Source organism: Episyrphus balteatus, chromosome 2, assembly GCF_945859705.1.
Source record: "Episyrphus balteatus chromosome 2, idEpiBalt1.1, whole genome shotgun sequence".
In the NCBI taxonomy this organism is placed as follows: Eukaryota; Metazoa; Arthropoda; class Insecta; order Diptera; family Syrphidae; genus Episyrphus; species Episyrphus balteatus.
This window is the reverse complement of record NC_079135.1, coordinates 34,646,026-34,667,283: the sequence shown is the minus strand read 5'-3', so window position 1 is coordinate 34,667,283 and position 21,258 is coordinate 34,646,026. Positions and strand designations below refer to the sequence as shown.

The 21,258-nt window shown below is 33.1% G+C and overlaps 2 protein-coding genes and 1 long non-coding RNA gene across 5 annotated transcripts in view; 1 reads left to right on the top strand and 2 right to left on the bottom strand.

Annotated features, from left to right (window-relative positions):
- LOC129912442 (tyrosine-protein kinase Src64B) overlaps window positions 1-16,974 on the bottom strand; it is a 121,624-nt gene extending 104,650 nt beyond the window's left edge. For 2 of the 3 annotated variants that reach the window (XM_055990666.1, XM_055990668.1), the window contains exon 1: window positions 15,958-16,974. The gene's annotated coding sequence lies outside the window, so the exon portion shown is untranslated. Of the gene's footprint in view, window positions 1-1,517; window positions 1,633-15,957 lie in introns of all 3 variants that reach the window. The other variant, XM_055990667.1, reaches the window with a different exon arrangement.
- Window positions 1,101-13,808, top strand: LOC129909381 (uncharacterized). The gene is made up of 2 exons (XM_055986466.1): window positions 1,101-1,122; window positions 13,129-13,808. The coding sequence occupies exons 1-2, from the start codon at window positions 1,101-1,103 to the stop codon at window positions 13,806-13,808; spliced, it is 702 nt and encodes a 233-aa protein (XP_055842441.1).
- A 2,834-nt stretch (window positions 16,975-19,808) lies between the features above and the next one.
- LOC129912514 (uncharacterized) lies at window positions 19,809-20,422 on the bottom strand. The gene is made up of 2 exons (XR_008771840.1): window positions 20,033-20,422; window positions 19,809-19,959 (listed from the first exon to the last, which is right to left on the bottom strand). It is a non-coding gene; the product is annotated as an uncharacterized LOC129912514 (long non-coding RNA).
- Window positions 20,423-21,258: the final 836 nt, after the last annotated feature.

The window sequence follows — 21,258 nt, the reverse complement described above, 5'->3', positions numbered from 1 at the left end:
TTGTTATTGTCTTTGTTGTTGTTCCTCCGTACGTATCCAGTGTCTTATTAATTTTTTTCCCTGTATTCATCGTTTGTGTGTGTGTGTAATTTTTTTTAAGATTTATTCAATATTTTTTTTTTGTTTTTCTTAAGCTTGAGATTAATGCCGGTTAGCTTGAAGCTTCCCTGCTGTGTCTGGGGAGAGAGGATATCAATCGATATACGATATTGAGGTGTGTTTCCGTTTTTATCGGTTGGTTTCATTTCAATCCAATTTGAATAACCCTAAGTCCACACGAACACCAAAGGCTGATTGGAATAAAGTGAAATAAATTACATTTTGCTTCTAGTTATTCCTTTATTTTCTCTTCTTTTGGTTTTTTTTTATCTCATTTTTACTGGACTTCTGGAAGAAACTTTTCGGACTAAAATAAAAAAAAAAACCGGTAGAGAGATAAAGCTATGATAGGATAGGAATATACTTTATGTAGAGAAAAAGGAAGATGATTTCACTCTGATGTCATAATGAAGAATAAGATTGGAAGGATGAACATATTGAATGGTGTTTGGATTGCCTAGAAAAGAATGATGTAGCTACGTGATTTTCATAATAAAAATGTGAGAGAGAAAAATGAAAAAAAAAACGAAGTAAAAAAATCGATTCACAGATGAAAAGCGGTTGGCGACGCGTGAAATAAAGTAGAAATGGATGTAGTTTTCCTATTGTGTTTGGAAGAAATGTGGATGAAAATATAGTTGAAAAGGATATCAAAAGAAATTTTGTAGGTACATTCTTTTTGTTGTGGAGACTTTTTAAAAATTGGCTACAAGTAGGCCAATAAGCTTATCATTCAGTAGAGATATCTGAAATAAACATTATGATTGCGGTCAAAAGTTTAAGGCTCTACATTTGAATATAAAAGAAACAACTTCTGGTTTTGATGGCTGTTCAAGTACATACTTTTATTAAATAAATAATTCTATGAACTTGGAAGTCAAATAAAGATATAATGTACCAAAGAAGTAGTAGTAGACATATTTCAAGTTTAAGGACTTAAAACGTGCCTGCCGAAAAATAAGAATTTATTTCTTTTTTTTTTAAATGCTTTTTCTATAAAGATGGCAATGATGCAAGGTCAAGGTGAGTACAGTTTTTTTTTTATGTTAATATTGATTAGAATATTTTTCATTAAATTTTAGTGTTATAACACTTATCACTGCATACACATGTAAACTCTGCAATGCATTGATGCACTTACAATGTTAACCAATTAAGCAATTTTTTCAAAATTTTAAAATAAATCTCGGGTTTTGAGTATAAAGTCCAACTTTGTACGCCTTTTGCCTTACACAAATTTGCGTTTTCAAATTAGAAATAAAATCGAAAACACTCTTTCACACTAAGTATTTCCTTTACATGTGACAAATGAACACACATCAAAGGAAATCAACTAGCGTAAAAGAACATCCTTATACTACTACTATTCATGTCAACTTTATCATATTATTAAAAATTATTAATTTCCTACCTCCTACCTGAGAAGATTACATTTGTGCGAAACTAATACGTTAAATGGGTATTGGAGGTATTCTTTAATTTTATGTTTGTTGCTTTTCAAAGGCCAAATCCGACACGAATTAGGTGTTTTACCTGAAAATAAAAAAAAAAAAAACGAAAAATTAATAAATATCATTATTTAACAAGGTTATTTTTTTTTTTAAATACATATTTTAAATAGGTGATTAAACCTAAACACGATCTTTTAATATTAGATTCAACTACGTATTATATCATGTGTTGAGGTCAAATGAACAATTTTATTTTACTTTAATGTCTCTGAAGTAAACAGAACAAGTAAAAAAAAAGATAAAGGTAAAACTGGTGATTGAAATTGCATCGTAACATGAGCATTAAAATAAATGTTTTAAAACTTTTCGTTAAAACTGGGATGATTTTTCTTAGATTGAAAGTACCTATGTAAGACTAAGTAGAAAAATACCAGAAAGTTTTGTGCCTGAAAATAAGTTCTAAACCGAGTTAAAAGGAACAAATAATAAAAATAGGTATTTGTTTTGAAAAATTAAAAAAAGAAGTTTTAAAAAATAATAAAAAAAAAACGATTTTTGAAAAAAAAAAAAAAATTAAAAAAAAAATTATTTTGGAAGATTGATATTTTATTTTAAATTTTGCGAAAAAAAAAATTAGAAAATAAATTAACTCTATGAAAAAAAAATAATTAAATTTTTTTTTTTTTTTGAAAAATAAATCATTGTTGAAAAAAAAAAATATTTTCGAAACATTTTTTTTAGAAAAATATCATTTTTCAAAACAAAATGTTCTTGAAAAAACATTTTTTGAAAAAAAAAATTTAACATTTTCTTTGTTAAAATTAAAATCTATCACAAAAATGGAAATCAGTAAAAAAAAAATAATTTCGAAAAAGAAATAAAACATTTCCAAAAAAATTAAATAGTAATCCATTTTTGTAATTGATTTTTAATTTTAACAATGAAAATGTTGGTTATCGTTTTGTTTTTTATTTTTAATAGCAAAATTACATCTGAAAATAATTATGCAAATAAATAATGTTCAAGATTATTTTTATGCAAAATATTTTCTTTTTACAATATACCTACATTTTTTTTAAGGTTTCTAACTTAAAAATATATCTCTTTGAAAAAAAAACAATATTCTATATATAATATTTTAAGGAAATTTGGTGTTTTTGTTTTGTAGAGGATTTAAAATGGCGCCAGTTTTCTAAACCAATCTCAATTTTTTTACTTAAAGCCTAGTTAGCTGTTCGAGCTAAATTTAAGCTCCTATAAAAAATTCTCTTCAAAACCAAATCGTAGTTCGGTTTAAAGATTTAAGACTCTCCCGGGAGTTGCTTTGCTTTTTTAGATCAAGTATTTAGGATGTCTTCATAAAAGGTGACACAAAACTGATGTTTTCCTAACCTATGCATTAATAGCAACCTAAGTGTCAATATATAAATAGTCGCTTAAAACATACCATTACTGATGGCATTCAAAGAATTTATTATCTAAAAGATATCCCCTATTTTTTCTTTAAATTACTAGAAAAGCATACAAATTCGTAATTCATTAAGAATACACAAGGAAAATAATTTCCCGTTCGATAAACGTACGAAAATTAGATTAATGGAAAAGTCATCGACATCGATTGTTGCAGACCTCGTACGTCGCTGCCATACATCATTCTCTGCTTTTAACCTATGATAACCTATTGCACAATTTTTTCATAACTTACGTTTCAATAAATAATGATTTTTAAGCATTTTACACAAAAACAAAAATTAAAACAAAAAATATCCAGCTCTGACGTTTTGTTAATTAACACAAATTGACAAAGTTTACTCAATTTTACATCGACAGACAGATGCCAATCCATGAGGAGTAGGTTTATATTCTAGCAATGCATTTGAGTATTATGTGACATTTCTCGGAACTCGCTATCTTTGATTTATGAAAATCAAACTATATACTTCGACCCAGAGGGACTCGTAAAAAAATAAAAATAACCAAATTCGATAAATCAGTTCAGTTGAGTTTGAAACGCGTGTGCAAAGGTAGATAGTAGATTTTTCGCTCTACATCCACATATCCATTCATCATTATATCCATGGAGAGTGCAACGGCAGCCGAAGCACACACACTCTCCCAGGGTTCATTGCATTGTGTGGGATGACGGCCATATATACACATGGCAACATGGCAACTTGAAAATATGAAAACCCAAACTCAAACCAAAATGATATCCTGCCAGCCAACATTTTTTTTTTTTTATATTTGTTTTTGCAATGTGGGCGAAATGGCGGCGACACTCATAGAAAACGGATATTTGATGCCGTTGTTGTTGTTTAAATTTTAAATTTGAGTTTTTCCGGATAAACTCAGTTACCATGTGTGTGTTCAACCATCATCAATTAAAAAACACAAAAACAAAAAAAAAAGGAAGCAAAACAAAAAAAGAAAAATGAAAAACCAAATGTGAGGGCAATGGCAATCCTTTCGGAATACACAATTCCAGTTCCAAAGTGGGCCAAAATAAAAACAAGAAATGAAGCAAAACACGACTCTTGCCTTGCCTATACCCTCTCTCTTCATCAGCAGCCTTTACTCAAAAGCAAAAAAAAAAAAATTACAAAAACTACTCGACTTCATTTTGAAAAGGGGATGAACTTTTGTTTACTTCCTTCCGTCTCTTAAACCGCTGTAAACACAACAAAGGATATTACCAAAAGAGAGTGAAGCCCTGCGTGTGAGGGTGGAAGGACTCACTCTTTTACTATGCATAGTGTGATGTATGCAATTTCAACAGCATTTTGTTTTTTATTAATAAAGAGAAAAAGGGGTTCGATTTGAAATGAGGGTTGAAGTTTAGAAACCCAAGTTTCCTTTTTGTAGCTTGTTCGTGCCAAAAGGGAATTGTAACTTTGCTAACTTAAGTTTTTTTTTTATGGTAGAGAGGAGCTGGAAAATCCAAATTAGAGGTATTACTTGCGTTTTCCAAACCATAATTTATGCATGACATTGACTCACGCATAACTAATTACAACGTGAATCACGGATCATGAATATTATAAAGCTGGGATGAGTCGGGAGACGGAGGGGTGAGCAAGGGGGTAGACCCCTTGTAGGCGACATTCAGGAAGTGTGGCATGCTTTTAGGTTTTTGCTGTGTTGTAAGTGAATTTTAAGGAACAAATAATAAAATAAAAGTTGGGTCAACAGTTTGGAACGGTTGGAATATTTGTTTATCAACTGTCAAGTGTTTACAGGAAACACCACCACTTTTCATTTCCGTTTTGGTTTGTATATCCTGATATTGAATGACACTTCGACACACACACAAAAAAAAACTTAAGCTGTCAACCAGCACAAGGGGACAACATTATCTACTGTAAGATGCCTTTGTATAATTCAATAAATGGAAATATTAGAATTTGGCAGATAAGAACTTTGACATTTCCTTCTTATTGAATGAAAAAGTTAACATTCAAGAACATCAACGTGTATAAACACTACTAAACTACTTTGACACTTTTTTCTTTTTATATGTTCGATGATTTCCTCCTTATCACAAATTAAATTTTAGCTTTTGTGAATTATTTCGACCACAAACAATATGTCTCAAGATGCAATAGGGTTAACTATCGATTTTTGGGGTCATCAATGTAGTAAACGAAGCTGAAGTTGTTGATGTATCTTGAATACAAACAGTGTATAAGCCTAAATCACACTCATCTGGTGCGTGGTACTCTTCCCCATTTATTCAGCACCTTATACAACCTTATTTCTGGTGCCTTCAAACTATCACGTTTTTAAATTGATGAGCCACGCACAATGGTTAGTGCGTTGGACTGTCACGACAGAGATTCTGAGTTTAAATCCAGCCTCCAGCACCAAGACATTTTTTCTCAGATACTGCTTCTTCCAAGGGATTGTCAAAGCCTTTAAGAGTATCATTGTCGTGAAAAATTGCATTCCACTTCTGCTCGTCGTCATTTTTTTCACTGGATCACTGGGCCTTACCTCTTTTTGATTGGGAGTCCGCTCTCTCCCGAGTACAATTGCCCGGGAGTTTTCATTCATAATAGGGCTGAAGGACTCATATTTTAATATATAATTTTATCCTAACAACTTCTTAAAGAACTCAATTCTTGACGTAATTTTTGTCAGTAAATTAGTTTACTGGAAATCTTCTGCCCAACTTCAATCTATCCATGCATCATGCATCAAGTTTTCATTACAAACAGAGATCTGTTTAAATTAGTGGAAAAGACTTGAATTTGTCTCACTTCATTTAAAACCTTGAATAGGATTTTCAAAATCTATTTCAGTTTCCATTTCACAAGGATAGACTTTGAACATTTTTTAAAGATATTTGAAAATTCCATTCGATAAGCTTTTACGAGTCTTTCCATTTCGATTGTCAGACTTTTTTCCATTTTGCATTACGTTTATTTAATTTTCTTAAAAAATCACACAAATGCAGTACCCATTTTCCTTAAATGTACATACGTTTCATTTTTGTTCTTCTGAAGTTTAATCAATTTTATAAATCCTGCAACAGCAGCAGCAGCAGCAGAGAATGCAATAACATTGATAGTTTAAGCAGAATAATCAAAATTCTAGAGAAGCTAATCTTATCTTGCTCCAAATACCAAAAGTCGTCTTTCCTACCACCCCACAACCATAATGCAATTCGAAAACCAATTTCCCAGTTTTTTTTTTATTTTATTTTTCGATAACACTATCCCCCCAAAAAAAATAAAATCCCCAAAACCTCTCTCACTCTTTTATTCGTCCAACTCGGATCCAAATCAATATCTCTTGAAGCATGAACCATGATAATCGATAGTCATTTTTAAACACTTGTATAGTGTTGCTGTTGCTGATAGACAGAATCTAATCAGTTGAACTGAAGCAAGATTATAGAAAACCTATCATCGTTTTCGTTGCTTTAATGACTGTTGGATGCTAATCTTTATCAAAGAATGCAGTTCCTAGTATTTTAAATTAACCTTCTGTTATGTGTCGTTTGGTTTATGAGTCCCATAAATCATAATTAGCGTCCACACTGTATTTTTTTTTTCTTTTTTATTTTCTATTTTTTTAAATGGGGACATTAACACTATAGGAAAGTGTTTTCTTTGATAATAGTTGCCTCTGAGTATGTTAGATAAGTTCAAAAGTGTTGCACGCAACACACGAGTAGACATTAGTTGAATCCAAGTTGGGCTACTAAAATTGAAGCTAAAAATAAATAAAAACACAAACGAAATCGGGAAAAAAGGTCATCCGACTCTGTTTCGTTGATAATAAAAAAAAAGACAACTACGGTGGCTCACGTACCTGCTCTTACATAATTGAATTTTTTAATTGCTACTTATGCACTGGGATACCAAACGTCGAGTCCATTTAAAACGGTTTAGGAAAAGACTTAATGTAGGCTTCAAAACCACGCCATAAAATATAAAATTTAAAACACCTTGGACAAGCATATTCATATTGTTGTGGTTTGAAGGACGACTTAAGCAAAAATCCAAAATTTGACAGTTAGATTTTTTTAGAGTCCACATGTGTCTTTTTAGGCAAAACATAAACAGTTTGCGTTCTTCTTGACAAAACCTAGAACTACCTTCTGGTTACGACATAGGCATTATCTAGACATATCAAGCACTAGAATCCTCGACTTGAAATCTATAAAAGAACTTGTTCATCGAAGCTTTAAGACGAACAGAATCTAAGAAGAGAAATAGCAACGTTTAAAAACTGCGGTCAAAAGAGACTGCAACTTGAAAGAAACCTTATAAATGAAAAATTGTACTTAGAAGAATATTAAGAACATTACTATCAATTAATATAACCTCGAGGTCAAGGAATTTTTTTTCTTAATGCAAGCCGTAAACTCAGGAAACGACATCACGCGTTAAACTTTCTGTTTCTTTAGGCAAAGGATTAAAGGAGTTTGGCTAAAGACTAAGAAGGTTTAGATTATGCAAAGTGCTGCCAAATATGGACTGTCTCTCTTAAAAGAATGAAAACTCTTTGTTGGGTTCTTAGCAAAAGTTTCGATTTCGTTTGTGTCAATAGGCAAAACAACAATGACGAAAAAGATGAACAACGATGAACAAAACGATTTGTTCAGTGACGTATTACTAGCCGAGAAGCTTCGCCTAAGATCCAGAGCGAATGAACATTGACCTTAAAGTCTTCAATGTCAAGGCAGAGCCTAAGAGAAATATTGCAAGATCTCAATGTCGATGGGGTCACCAGTTTTAGAATGATTTCCAGATCTGAAATCCGAATCTGGAAACGGCTTACTGAAAGAAGTTACTGATAGGGTCCCACGCATGTCGGTACTGGCCATCATGAATAAGAATGTTCTTATCATTCCAATCACTCAGTTTCTTTGGAAACAGTTTAGGAACGATCTTATCTTCAGATGTAGCTAAGACCCAATTTTAATAAGAAGCAAGATGAGACTCGCGAAACTGTTAAACCTCTGAGGTCGTCAAAAAAACACAAATTTATAATTCATTTATGAAGCCAAACCTAACCCTTAAAGTACCTATACCCACATACCACATAGATATCTCAAGTTTAAGAAGAATACAAAAAAAAATAAACCTAAACTAAACGCACTTCAAAAATAGAACATTGTACGAGAGTGTTCCCGTATAGTTGTGTTGTTTTATTTTTTGTTGTTGTTGTTTTTTTAGTTCTGGTTGCAGTGCGGTAATATGGTGTTTGGTTCATTGTGCCAATCGAAGGCACTTGGTGGTGTTATGTTTTTTGTTTTTTTTTTTTTTTTGCTTTTTTTCTGGTTCTGGTGCAGTGAGTTGAGGATAACAAAGCGCCACTGGGATGAAGATAACTCTTAGAATCTCAGAGACACCACAAAAGGATTCAGAAGCCATTGCACACACATATGTGCATGTGCAAGCAACCCAACAACAACAACCAAACACAATTCCAATTGGAAACAAAAGCAGCTGAGCAGAGCTGAGTTGAGTTGAGTGTTTTGTCGTTGTTTTCGGGATAAGATGACGTCTTCTTGGGGTATTTTTTTCTTTTATTATCATTTCTTTTTTTACTGCATCATCGACACATAGCACCGAGAAGTCCTGGTGGCTTCTTGTCATATCTTTTTCTTTTCAACCATAAAAATGTTATGGAAAATTCTGCTGGTTGCCTTTGCGTGTGCTTTATTCTTCTTCTATGTCGAATCACTACCACCATAACAATTGACACAGACGATGGCAGAACATTACAAAGGGAAGAGAAGGAAAAAGAAAAACAGGAATTATAAGGATTAGATGTGGAGTACTGCCAGGCAGCATTTACTTGATTCAATATCATGATGATGGTGAGGTTGTTTTTTATTTTGTGTTTTCATGTTGAAGTCACGTAGATGGGTTTTTTAGTCTGAAAATATACTTGAAAGGTTAAATCGTTCAATGGTAGCCAAACAGACTTTAAGTGCTTACCTTAGACTTATCTCTTTTGATATCATTTTCCTTCCGTCTTATATACTATTTGCAAAATGTCTGACATTTGAGCTATCAAAAAGGAGTATTTAAAGTTCATGAGAATAAAGGGCACCAAATAATAAAAGGATAACAATTGCTGAGCACAGTTTTTATGATCATTGTAAAGTATTATAAATCTGGTTTTGGGTCTGGATTCATTAATTTCAACATCCAGTGTTTTAAATATTGCAAATCATTTACTTCAGTTAACTAAAGTTAGCTAATATCTTTTTTCTAATAAAGTTGGTAACTTGGGCGAATACCAATTTGCTTTCTTGAAAAATCTAAAATTTTCCATTTCCAAAATTGCATGTTTTACAAAAGTTATCAATTTGGTCATTGACTGCATATTGTCCAAAGACCTTTTAAGACTATCCACTTGAACTTTTCGACTTCACAAGTTCTTGGTTAACTTGAACTTTCTGTACGTGGTGTTACGTTTTTTAAGTTTTAATGTCTTTATTCGTTCTTGTTTCTTATATCAAATGTGATTTTTTTTAAATATCAACTAGCTCGTTCACCTTGTAAAATATTTCAATAGTTCAATATTTCATTCTCAGTTTCATTTTCGGTAAAACAATTTGTTAGATAATTATCTAATATTGCATGGAATAAAATGTTAAGTGTTTTATGTTGATCATCCTCTAAGAATTTTCAGAGAATCAACAATAACAATAAGACACAATAAGGACTAAAACACATTAACAACAATTGATAATAGCGGCAATTCTTTTGATAGAAGAATATATTTACAATGCAATGAAATTACATTATTTCTTCTTAATTGATCAAAGTTAACACAAATAATTTTTATCTCTTGAAGTACTCTCAAGCATTCTACTTTATTGTGTGATAACGCATCAAAAGAAAGCGAAGGAAGTTCAATGTTTTGGAAATACATACTTGACCGCGTTGGAGAAGTTTTGTAGTCACATGCTGCTAACATAGGTTAGTCGTTTTATTTATTTTGCTAGAGTACAAGAAACGGAAATGTATAAAAAGCTCATGTTCTCGAATGAGATTTAAGAACTTAGAACGACTTTAAATTTAATGGAATGTGAACAGTAGTTTTTAAATTTTTTTGTTAACGAGTCATTTTAGCGGATATTGCCTCTTAAAACATCTAATGAAGGAGTTAATTCCCGGGTTTGCCTTAAATACGGGTTTTTTTATGATAGTTTGTTAAATTTTTCACTTCATTCGGATAGGATTCATGTCTTAGCGCTTTTTAGGCCAAGCCTTCACGACGATTTTGACTTTTTCTAAGTAATCAGATACGCACCGGGCAATGCGGCGTGCCATTATGTATCGGCAGCTTTTGCGAGAAAATGTGCAATATCAATGCAGTTTAAATAATCATTATGAAACCGAAAAAAAGTTGTTTTCACTACATCCTCTGTCCTTCATACCAAATGATGGGGTATGAACGTTTTGGTTTCATAATCTTGCAAAATCGATTACCTCTCAAGCAATTGGTAAGTATCTGCTATCAGGTCTCGATTTATAAGGTCACACGATTTTAAGAAGCGAAGTGCTCGGAATTATCTCTAGATACGTTGAAAGCAGATGTTCAATTTCATACTTATGTTCTGTTCAATGATAAGAAGCATTTTTAGTTTAGATCAAACCTCTCATGTTCTTCAAGGAACACGACTTCACCCAAAGAAAGAGTTACTTTATGGAGGTTTTAATGCCGGTGATGATATCATTGAATGTTTTTTTTTTGTTTTTTTTTCATTGGGTAAAAATGACCATTACAAAAACAGAAACTTTTTGCAAACTCGCATAGTTAGAGCTCTGAGCTGGTGATAGACGTCGTTTTGCCCAAAATGTAATTGAGTCATTGCAAATCAAACGAACGTTCACGTAGTGGACATTTTAACAAAGTATAACGTTTTGATTCTAACCAATTATAAAAGTTTTATTTCTTAAAACGTTTGGTTTTATAAAATCCAATTTATAGTGCATTACTTATTTGTATTCTTTCACTGAAATAATTTACACGTAATATTATTTCTGAGGGGGGAATGCCCATGAGAACAACCTGAGGCTACCTTTGGACATCCATCCTAGGCCAACTTCAACTAAACAGCTTATTAAATGCTAGAATGTCTTCCGTCAATTGCGATATTTACAATGTTCGTTGATGTGGAGTTCACCAAGTTCCTTTATGAATATTTAGGTGTAACAATCTAGTGTAACACTAAAATCTCGATCACCTTGTGTTCCTTACCAAAATGTTTTTTTTTTCTCGAACAGGCTGTTTCTTTTGATCATCATACCAACGATATTCTTTTTCGAAGTGTCAATCTTGGCGTCTTGCTTCGGGCACTTATCATACGTCTTTAAGAGGATCCTCTCTTTTTCTCAATGCTTAATTGATTGGGTTATTATTTTCCTATGTTTGGGACTGAACATATTCCCAGTTCCGGTGTTAAGATAGGAATAATATAAAAGTAATTAAATCAAGGACTGTCTTTTCCATCTATCAGACATTACATGAAGCTGCAGCTGGGTAAAAGTACGACATGTCAGGAGGGGTAAGGTGATGGAAACACGCACATGTTAAACCATGGTCGTCTTTTCTACTTCATATCGATTCTTTGTACACTGATTAAGTTTACACAAATTAACTACAGAGACCATGCACCTACTGGCCTGAGGAGGAAGATAGATATGAATGGTAAGGCATAGACATAGACATGCACACTCGAAAAAAATTTTGATCAAGGTATCATTTTTAGGGGACTGTCCCCTAAAATAACTCACTTGCTATACACTGCGGTCATCAGACCTATTTACACGGGTTAGCAGTTAGGAGTAGGTGGCGGTGTTTACTCAGAAAGACTTAATCTTAGTCTCTCCTTCCGTCTCTCTAATCACTGCAGCGTGTTCCAAGCGTAAATAATAGCGATTAAAGAGGTATTGACTTGGCTCAAAGAAAACGTGATATCTACATCGGATATCCGCATCTTCTCTGACAGCCAGGCAGCCCTTAAATCGTTAGCTTCTGTTTCCACAAACTCCGTAACTGCCCGCGACTGTCGATCATCTCTCATGGAGATGTCAGAGCAGTTTAACATTAACCTCTTTTGGGTGCCGGGTCACAGAGATATTTTGGGAAACTGCGAACCAGATGAACTCGCCAAAAATGGAACTCTAATACCAATTTTACCCAACAAGGCAAGTATTGGTATACCAATCGCAAAGTGCAAACTCATGCTGAAGCAAGAAGCTATAGAGGCAACAAACAAAAGATGGTCAAACATTATAACATGCCAAACGACCAAGCAGATCTGGCCTAGGCTAGATCCAAAACGTTCAAAAAATTTATTGTCTCTAAGCAGATTGCATATCAGCTCTGTAAAAGGTGTCCTAACAGAACACTGCCTCATAGGTAGACACGCCATAAGACTTGGCGTTGTTTCTAACGACTTCTGTAAAAGTTGCCTTGATGAGGAAGAAGAAGAAACAATCCAACATCTTCTCTGCTCATGTCCTGCCCTTTCCAGTAGACGTAAAAAAAACTTGGAAAAATATTTCTTAAAAGATACAAGTGAACTAATTAATACTGACATCTTCAACCTTCACCGCTTCAACAAAAGCTCCAACTGGTTTAATTAAGTGAGGAATTTCCTTGTATCATGGTATCACAACGGACCAATAAGTGCGGTCTAAGTGTGTCAGTCGTTTTCCTGACAGCCATTTCTACCTAACCTAACCTATCATTTCTAAACTAGATGTTATTCCCTGTTTCGATAAAAGGTAATTGTAAGTGACAGAAACCGTTAGAAACACTATCGATTTTTTGAGGATAAAACCTGTTGTATAACGCTTCTAACGATTTGTACGGACCAAGAGCAATATCAAAAGGTTTTCCATATACATACATACATACATATATGCTTTTTATTGAAATTGTAGCAATCGATTTTTTGTTTGTTATTAGCTTTCAATTTTCATTTAAATTATTTTTCATTCTGAATCTAAACTCTGTAACGAAAACATCGTTTTTATTAAATTAAATATATTTTTCTTGTTGGAAAAACTTTTTCTTGGAATTGTTGAAATCTTTTATTTGGAAGCCGAAGCATTGAATCTCAATAGGTTATGGGCGATAATAAGGATTTTCCCACAGTTTAACGGCTTGGGATATGACGATTGGCAGTTCCGAGTGAAAATTCATTTGGAATCCAAGAATCTATGGGATGTTCTAACCGACGATCCCCCAACAGAAGCAGCTCCAAGAGCAGAATTTCTGAAGAGGGATAAATTAGCTAAGAACTATTTAGTTAATTTTATTCACTCAGATTACTTGAGCTATGTAAGAGATAATGAATCCGCTAAACTGATGTGGCTAAGTCTGAAGTCAGCATTTGCAAAGACATCAATTGTGAACCAATTGTTGTTGCGAAAGCAACTGACGAAATTGCGTATGCAAAGGGAAGATTCAGTGGCTTCCCATTTGCTAACATTTGAAAACCTGGTTCGCCAGCTCAAACTGGCTGGGTGCAAAATGGAGGAGAACGATGTTCTCACTCAATTATTCCTATCGTTACCTGAAAAATTCGACCCATTGGTAAAAGCTCTTCAAAATTTGGATGATGGAAAACTTACATTTTCCATTGTAAAAGAGAGGTTGAAGAGTGAAGAACTTAAACTTATAGAACGCCAGGAAGAAGAAGATGTAAAAGAAACTACAGCATTTTCGAGTAAAAAGAAACGTCACAAAAAGAAAAAAATTCTTGGAAAATGCTTTAAGTGATATAAATTTGGACATCAAGCAAAAGATTGTTATTCAAAAGAAGCTCAAAACGTTAAAAGCAAAGGTTTTTGCTTCATGGCCGACAGAAATTTAACTAGCAGTAACAACAACGAGAGAATTATTTTCAAGCTTGATTCAGGAGCTAGCGATCACCTCGCCAACGAAAAATGGTACTTCTCTAGTATGAATCAGTTGAAATATCCAATCGAAATAAATGTTGCCAAAGATAAACAGTCACTGTTTGCAAAAGAAATTATAAAAATTGAAGCTATTGGGACGAAAGAACAACTAGCGGGCATTTTTACAAAAGCAATGGATCCTACACACTTTTTGGAACTACGAACAAAACTCAAATTGAAGTAAAGAAAATTGATTAGCATAATAAGATAATGTTCGATTGAGAGAGGGTATTGAAATTGTAGCAATCGATTTTTTGTTTGTTATTAGCTTTCAATTTTCATTTAACTGGTAGACCAGAATGATGTAGCTGTGGCTTGTGTCTTGTGTCGCTGTCAAAGTTAAAAAGTATGAAATTAGTATATTGGTGCCAGAATACGTAGCTGTGGCTGTGGCAAGGAAATTCGCTGTGGTACAAGTCGAGTCGACTTTTACTTCAAGCTACAAGCGGAATGACTTTTGACGTTTCTAATGTGGTTACTCAGTTAAAATTATTTTTTTTTTTCAAGGCAATTGACATTTTTGTACGCCACATAATTCTGTTCATCTTTTCTACATTTTGAGCGAATTTATTTGACATCTTGTACCACGACGTTTTTCTTTGCTACAAGCGAATTTTCATTCTGTTCAACCAGTAAATTATTTTTCATTTTGAATCTAAACTCTGTAACGAAAACATCGTTTTTATTAAATTAAATATATTTTTCTTGTTGGAAAAACTTTTTCTTGGAATCGTTGAAATCTTTTATTTGGAAGCCGAAGCATTGACTGGCTGAACAGAATGGAAATTCGCTTGTGGCAAAGAAAAACGCCGTGGTACAAGATGTCAAATAAAATCGCTCAAAATGTAGAAAAGATGAACAGAATTATGTGACGCACTAAAATGTCAATTGCCTTGAAAAAAAAAATAATATTAACTGAGCAACCACATTAGAAACGTCAAAAGTCATTGCGCTTGTAGCTTGAAGTAAAAGTCGACTCGACTTGTACCACAGCGAATTTCCTTGCCACAGCCACAGCTACGTATTCTGGCACCAATATACTAATTTCATACTTTTTAACTTTGACAGCGACACAAGACACAAGCCACAGACACACATTCTGGTCTACCAGTGAATCTCAATACTTTTTAAGCCTATATGGTATCAAAATGGATCTACATTGATCTAAATGTGACTGTCAGTCCTAATAGATGTTATTCTACTAACTTGGGAATTCGAAATCGATCAACATACCCGATCACCAATAGGTTTTTGTTTAAGACACATCGACTTAAATTTGTTCGCATTTCTCTTCGCTCTTTTTTACTAAAAATAGAACCTATCTTATTGTCAAGGGAAATTCATTCAAAAGCCAACTAAGTATAGAGAAACATGACAAATCCTTTTTGAATAGGTTACAAAAAAAAAAAAAACCAAAAGGGTTTTTCCAAACTATATCTAGCAGCTGGCAATACTGCAATAAGCAATAAAAAAGAAGGAATATAACGAACTTTATGGATGGCAATGGCGAGGCGATGGGACATGGAAACACATTTTGAGTGGACAAAAAAGGGGAGAGAGACACTGAGAGAAACAACCGAGGGGATAGATAATGTATACCTACGTCCTACGTACCGACACACACTCGACAGTTTCATAGTCATATCAACAAAATAGACGTCGACAACGACAAGAGTAGGCAGAGGAAGGTACTCTCCCAGTCATAGTCTCGGCTCGACATAGGCTTTGGAATGGAACAACAACAAGAAGAAGAAGAACATTTGGGTATTTCCTGTTGTGTTAGAGAGGCACAAGAGGCGGCAAGAGGGTGGCGCAAAAGGCAAATTGCAATGGCAATAAGCACCAATTCCACCTTCTTTTACCACTATGTACTTTACTTTAGTCTAACCTCTATACTTTTTCCATCTATGTTGAGCGAGAAAAACACAACACAGACAGACAACGACAACACTAAAACACACAATACCTACCTTATTTTTCTTTTTTTTTTCACTGTTTTCTGCTGCCAATTTTGTATCCTTTTTTTCCTTTCTTTTTTTTTTGTTAGTTTCTCCTCCAATTTGATCTGTTTTTTCTGCTTTTCTTGTTATTATTGTTGCTAGTTTCCATGGAAAAATACCAAAAAATTAAATTATAACTCCCATGAATTTTTTTTCTCTCCCGAGAATCCCCGATTTCGAATCACTTAATCCCAGAGACCGAAAAGACGATACCAGCGTTGCACTTGGCGTAAATTAACAAGAAAAAAAAAAACAGATAATTTATAGGGAAAAGGGGACCAAAAGGGGCCAACGGCCCACCGCAAAGATTTGAATATAATCAACACACAAGGGGGCGACGAAAGACGACAAAAAAGTCGTCGTTTTGTTGAAAGAAAAGAAAAAAAAAAACACCGACGACGACAGACGACGATGAAGAGGAGCTTTCCTAGGATGATGGCAAACGGGCGGCGGCAGCGACTAAAACGACGGCAGCTGAGCGGACGTTCAAGAAAAAATTAAAATAAAAGAAAAGTAAAAAAACATAGAAAACCTCGGAGCGGAGAAGAGCGACCGATTGGAAAGCTGAAAGAAGCACCGTTAACACTTTTCTTCTTGTATACAATTTTTTTTTTTTTTTTTCTTCCAATTGATTGGGTGGATATATTTTTCTATTGTCGTCGCACTCTGTGAATAGAAGAAGGATCTTACACATAAAAATAAAATAATAAAACTTCACCACTTTTTTATTTGATTAAAAATTATCTGATATATTTTTTCTTTATATTTTATTTATTTTGGGGTAAAATTTCTTTTTTTTTGTTGGTTGGCTTTTTTCTCTTGCTGCTGCACCACAGAAAGGAAGATTATTTTTTTCTTATTTTTTTTTAGCACGCACAACGGCAAACAACCGAACAGCAAACAGCTACAGCACCTAAAAACGAAAGCAGTGAGAGAGCTCGAGCTGCCAGACGAGATGTCAAAAAACTGAACTGCACCGAAAAAACAAATACTTACCGAAAAAAAAACTTTGTCTCTCGGCCATTTTGTGTTTTGATTTTTTTTTTTTTCGTCAAACAACCCTTCAAGCAAGAAAACGGAGTCCAGAAAAGACAGTCCGACCTCCGACCGAGAAAAGCGGGGTTGCACTCACACACTTGCAACTTTTTGTGTATGAACACAAAGTCGAAAGAGAATCGTGGTGGAAAGTGAGAAATGGAAAAAAAGTGAAACAGACATAGCCAACAAGAGCAAAGGCGTCATTTTGTTATGTTTCGTTGAAGTGTATAGTCGCGTCGCGTCGTGTCTCGTGTCGTTGTTATTATAATATTAGTATAATTATAAACAATATCAAATTATAAACAATATGGAAACAAAAAAAGGTATGTTGTATATATCGCTCAAAGTGTTTGGGTTAAAATGTTGTTTCTTCTTGTGTTGTAGATGTAATCTCTAATGATGAAGAAAAATCTAGAAGGTGAAACATGCGATTGGGTATCTAAAAAAACACCAACAACAGCAGCAGCATCAAATGAAATAAAATGAAAAAAAAATGTATTGTATTTTATATTGTATTAATTGTGAAAATTTCGTTTGCCAAAATTAAATAAAAAATAAAACAGTTTCAGTGAAAAAAAAATAAATCTTGTTCTTTTTTTGGTCGCAAATGCGAAATGTCATCCCTTTCTTATTCCTCTTTCTGGTAGGTTTTCGCTGCTCCGGCTCAGGTCCGCCTTCGGCTCCGTTTTCTCGGAATGGAGATTTTCACCACACCAATACATATGCAATCGACTTCGCGGTGATTATAATTTCCATACTAATTTGAGCCGCCTTCGGACCAGTTTCTGATCCGAAGTCGGACTCAGCTCCGCCTCAGGCGGAGCGGATTCGGACCGAGGTCGGACCTGTTTGCTTGAAGGGAAGACGAATATAATTTTCAGCGAAAAAGAAAGGTGGATAGAGAAATAGATGAGTTTTTTTTCGCTCTTTGCTTTGTTCGATTATTCTTTGAATTTGTTTTTTTTTTTTTATGTAAATTTAAGATAGTTGTTTCGTTTAGATGTTTTTAATAGCGGTGAATTGTGTTGGTGGGAAAGAGAAAGAATTTTATTTTTGGTGGTGAATTCGCCGGAGATAGATATGCCGTTCAAAGCACTGCCAGGTATAATTTTTTTTATTTTATTTAAGGTAGGTTCGCATTCGAAACAAATCTTCATTTTATTTCCATAAAGCCTGGTACGCTGCTCGCGCTAAATTTTAGCCGAGATAAAATTCCCATACAAGTTATCGATAGTTTGTATGGGATCCATTTTAGCTCAGCTAAAATTTTTCGATAATTTGTATGGGAGCTAAAATTTAGCGCGAGCAGCGTACCAGGCTTAACTAATGAATTTGGAAAGTGGGATTTTTCTAAGGGCCAGTTGTACAAATATTTAATCCGTGGTTCAGCAACTTTTATCTTCTGAATTCGGTGGTAATATTGAGTTTTAGCACTGGTTCTAGGTACATATAGGTTGAAATAGCTAAATCCATCCTTGAACCAAAGTTTATCCACTGCTATTCCACCGAAATCGGCGAGTTAAATTCCTGATCCGAAGCTGAACCACGTTTGTACAACTGGCCATAAGCTTTTGGTTTTTAATTTTTCAAAGACAAATATAAAAATTGAAAAAAATGTCAAAACATTTTTTGGAAATTTTTGAACGCATAAAATACATTTTTACTGTTACTGATGCAACTCAATTGCATGTTTGCTCCTAACTCAACGAAAGAATTACCGTTGAGCTGTCTCAAAAAAAGTGCATTTAATGCATTTTTACCATTTGTGATGCAACACAATTGCATGTTTGCTCCTAAATCAACGAAAGAATTAGGTATCGTTAAGCTGTTTTGAACATTTTTGAAAAAAAGTGCATTTAATGCATTTTTACCATTTCTGATGCAACGCCATTGCATTTTTGCTCTTAACTCAACGAAAGAATTACCGTTGAGCTGTTTTGAACATTTTTGTAAAAAAAAAAGTGCATTTAATGCATTTTTACCACTTCTGATGCAACGCCATTGCATTTTTGCTCCTAACTCAGCGAAAGATTAAACATTCAACTGTTTTGAACATTTTTGAAAAAAAGTGCATTTAATGCATTTTTACCATTTCTAATGCAACGCTATTGCATTTTCGCTCCTAAATCAACGACAGAGTTACCATTGAGCTGTTTTGAACATTTTTGAAAAAAAAGTGCATCTGATGCATTTTTAACATTTCTGATGCAACGCCATTGCACTTTTGCCCTTAACTCAACGAAAGCCTCGCTAAATGGGAAAATTGCATTCGATGTCTCTTAAATTTTTGCCAATATTTCTTTTACAGTTAACTCTTAAAGCCTGGTACGCTGCTCGCGCTAAATTTTAGCTTCCATACAAATTATCGAAAATTTTTAGCCGAGATAAAATGGATCCCATACAAGTTATCGATAACTTGTATGGGAATTTTATCTCAGCTAAATTTTAGCGCGAGCAGCGTACCAGGCTTAAGGCAGTACAACAATTCTTTCATCAAAACATCCATACGAAATCGATTACCAACAAATTTTATCCGGTAATTTTGTTTAGCAAAGACCCAAACCTAATTTTTGTTTATCGATTTTTTATTTTTTTTTAATTTTTATAATTCACAGCCACTTATGGTCAAAAGTTGTACGTAAGCAGCAAAATTGATGAATATTTTCAGTGTCATCGACAGAAAAATTAAAATCGATAGATCCCAAACAAAACAAAAAAAATCGATAACAAAAATAATTTTCAAAAAAGAAAAAAATAGAAGAAAAGAATATAAAATGCAAAACTTGATGGATAGAGCGTTTTTTAGGAATGTGAGTATTAATAATTTTAATGGTTTAACCATAAATTTTAATATTTTAACATTTTAATTCAGTTTGGCAGCAACCAATGGTCCAATCCGAGGCTCTGGTTTAGGAGGCCAAATAATTTGGTAATCTGAAAATAAAATTTAATATTTTGTTAAAAATATATTAAATTGTTTCTAATTTTATGTTTAGCGACAAATTACCATGGCCGAGGAACCAATCCAACCGATAGAAATAATTGGGGATGGACCACATATTCTGGTAAGATTATAATTTCTTATTTCTTGAATTTTTTTTTCTTAAAACTTCATTTTTCTTCGTTCCTCTTCAGCCAAACATTGGTTTGATTTATTACCCACTCCAAAATATAATCGCGACTAGGAATAGGGTGGTAAGAATCCACCGAAGGGTACATTTTTCCGTAAGAAATTTTATTTTGACATATAATTTTTTTTATAATATTTTTTATTTGATATTTTTTTTATATTGATTGCTATGTTTTTTATTTTTTTATTTTCAGAAATTTAATATATTTTTACAGTGGATTAGGAGTAAATATTGGAAATTAGAGCGGTTTCTTAAGAGAAAATTTGATAGGGAGTCTCTAATAGCAATTTTATGTTCGGTGTGCTTGTTTATAGGATTAACAATTTATTAATTTAATAATTTATTATATTTTATTTAATTTTTCTTTTTATTTGCAGGTTCAATTTTTTTCTTTAGATAAATATTAACTTCGTTCAGAGTTTTATTTACTTAACCTTTTTGTCTTTTCTTTTATTTTGTATTCTTCTTATTTTCAGGTACAATTTTTTTAAATAAATATTAACAACTTTCAGAGTTTTTATTTACTTAAACTATTTGTCTTTTATTTAATATTTTGGTGTTTTTTTTTGTTCTCTTTGATTTCTTATTGATGTTTTCAGCTAAAAGGAATAATCTTTTCTACATAAATACATAGTTGAGAAAAATATTTTAAACAATTTCAATTTAGAAATAAATTTGAATATGGCTCCAAAATGGAATGGAAACTTGTATTGAAATTTCTGTGTTGGATTTGAAATTTTTTAAACTTTTTTCTCAACCATTTTTTTTTAACATAATGGAAGTTGGAAATAAATATTGTTTATGTAAGTAAGTATATTCTTAAAATCGTAGACAAACTTGAGAAAAAAGAAAAAACAGAATTTTATAAATTTCTGAATATATCAGCCCTATCGGCAATCTAACGTGAGAAATTTCCATGGGAATAGATTTTCTCTCCCGGGAATTTTTCTCCTTATAAAAAAACACAATTTAAATATTGAATTGTGCAATATTTGTATTAGCTGATGAGAAAGAGCGTGCCGAAAGGCAAAACAATTTATTAAGGATTATGCAATACGGAGGCTTTTAAAAAGCACATGCAATTCACTTAATTTCCCAGAAA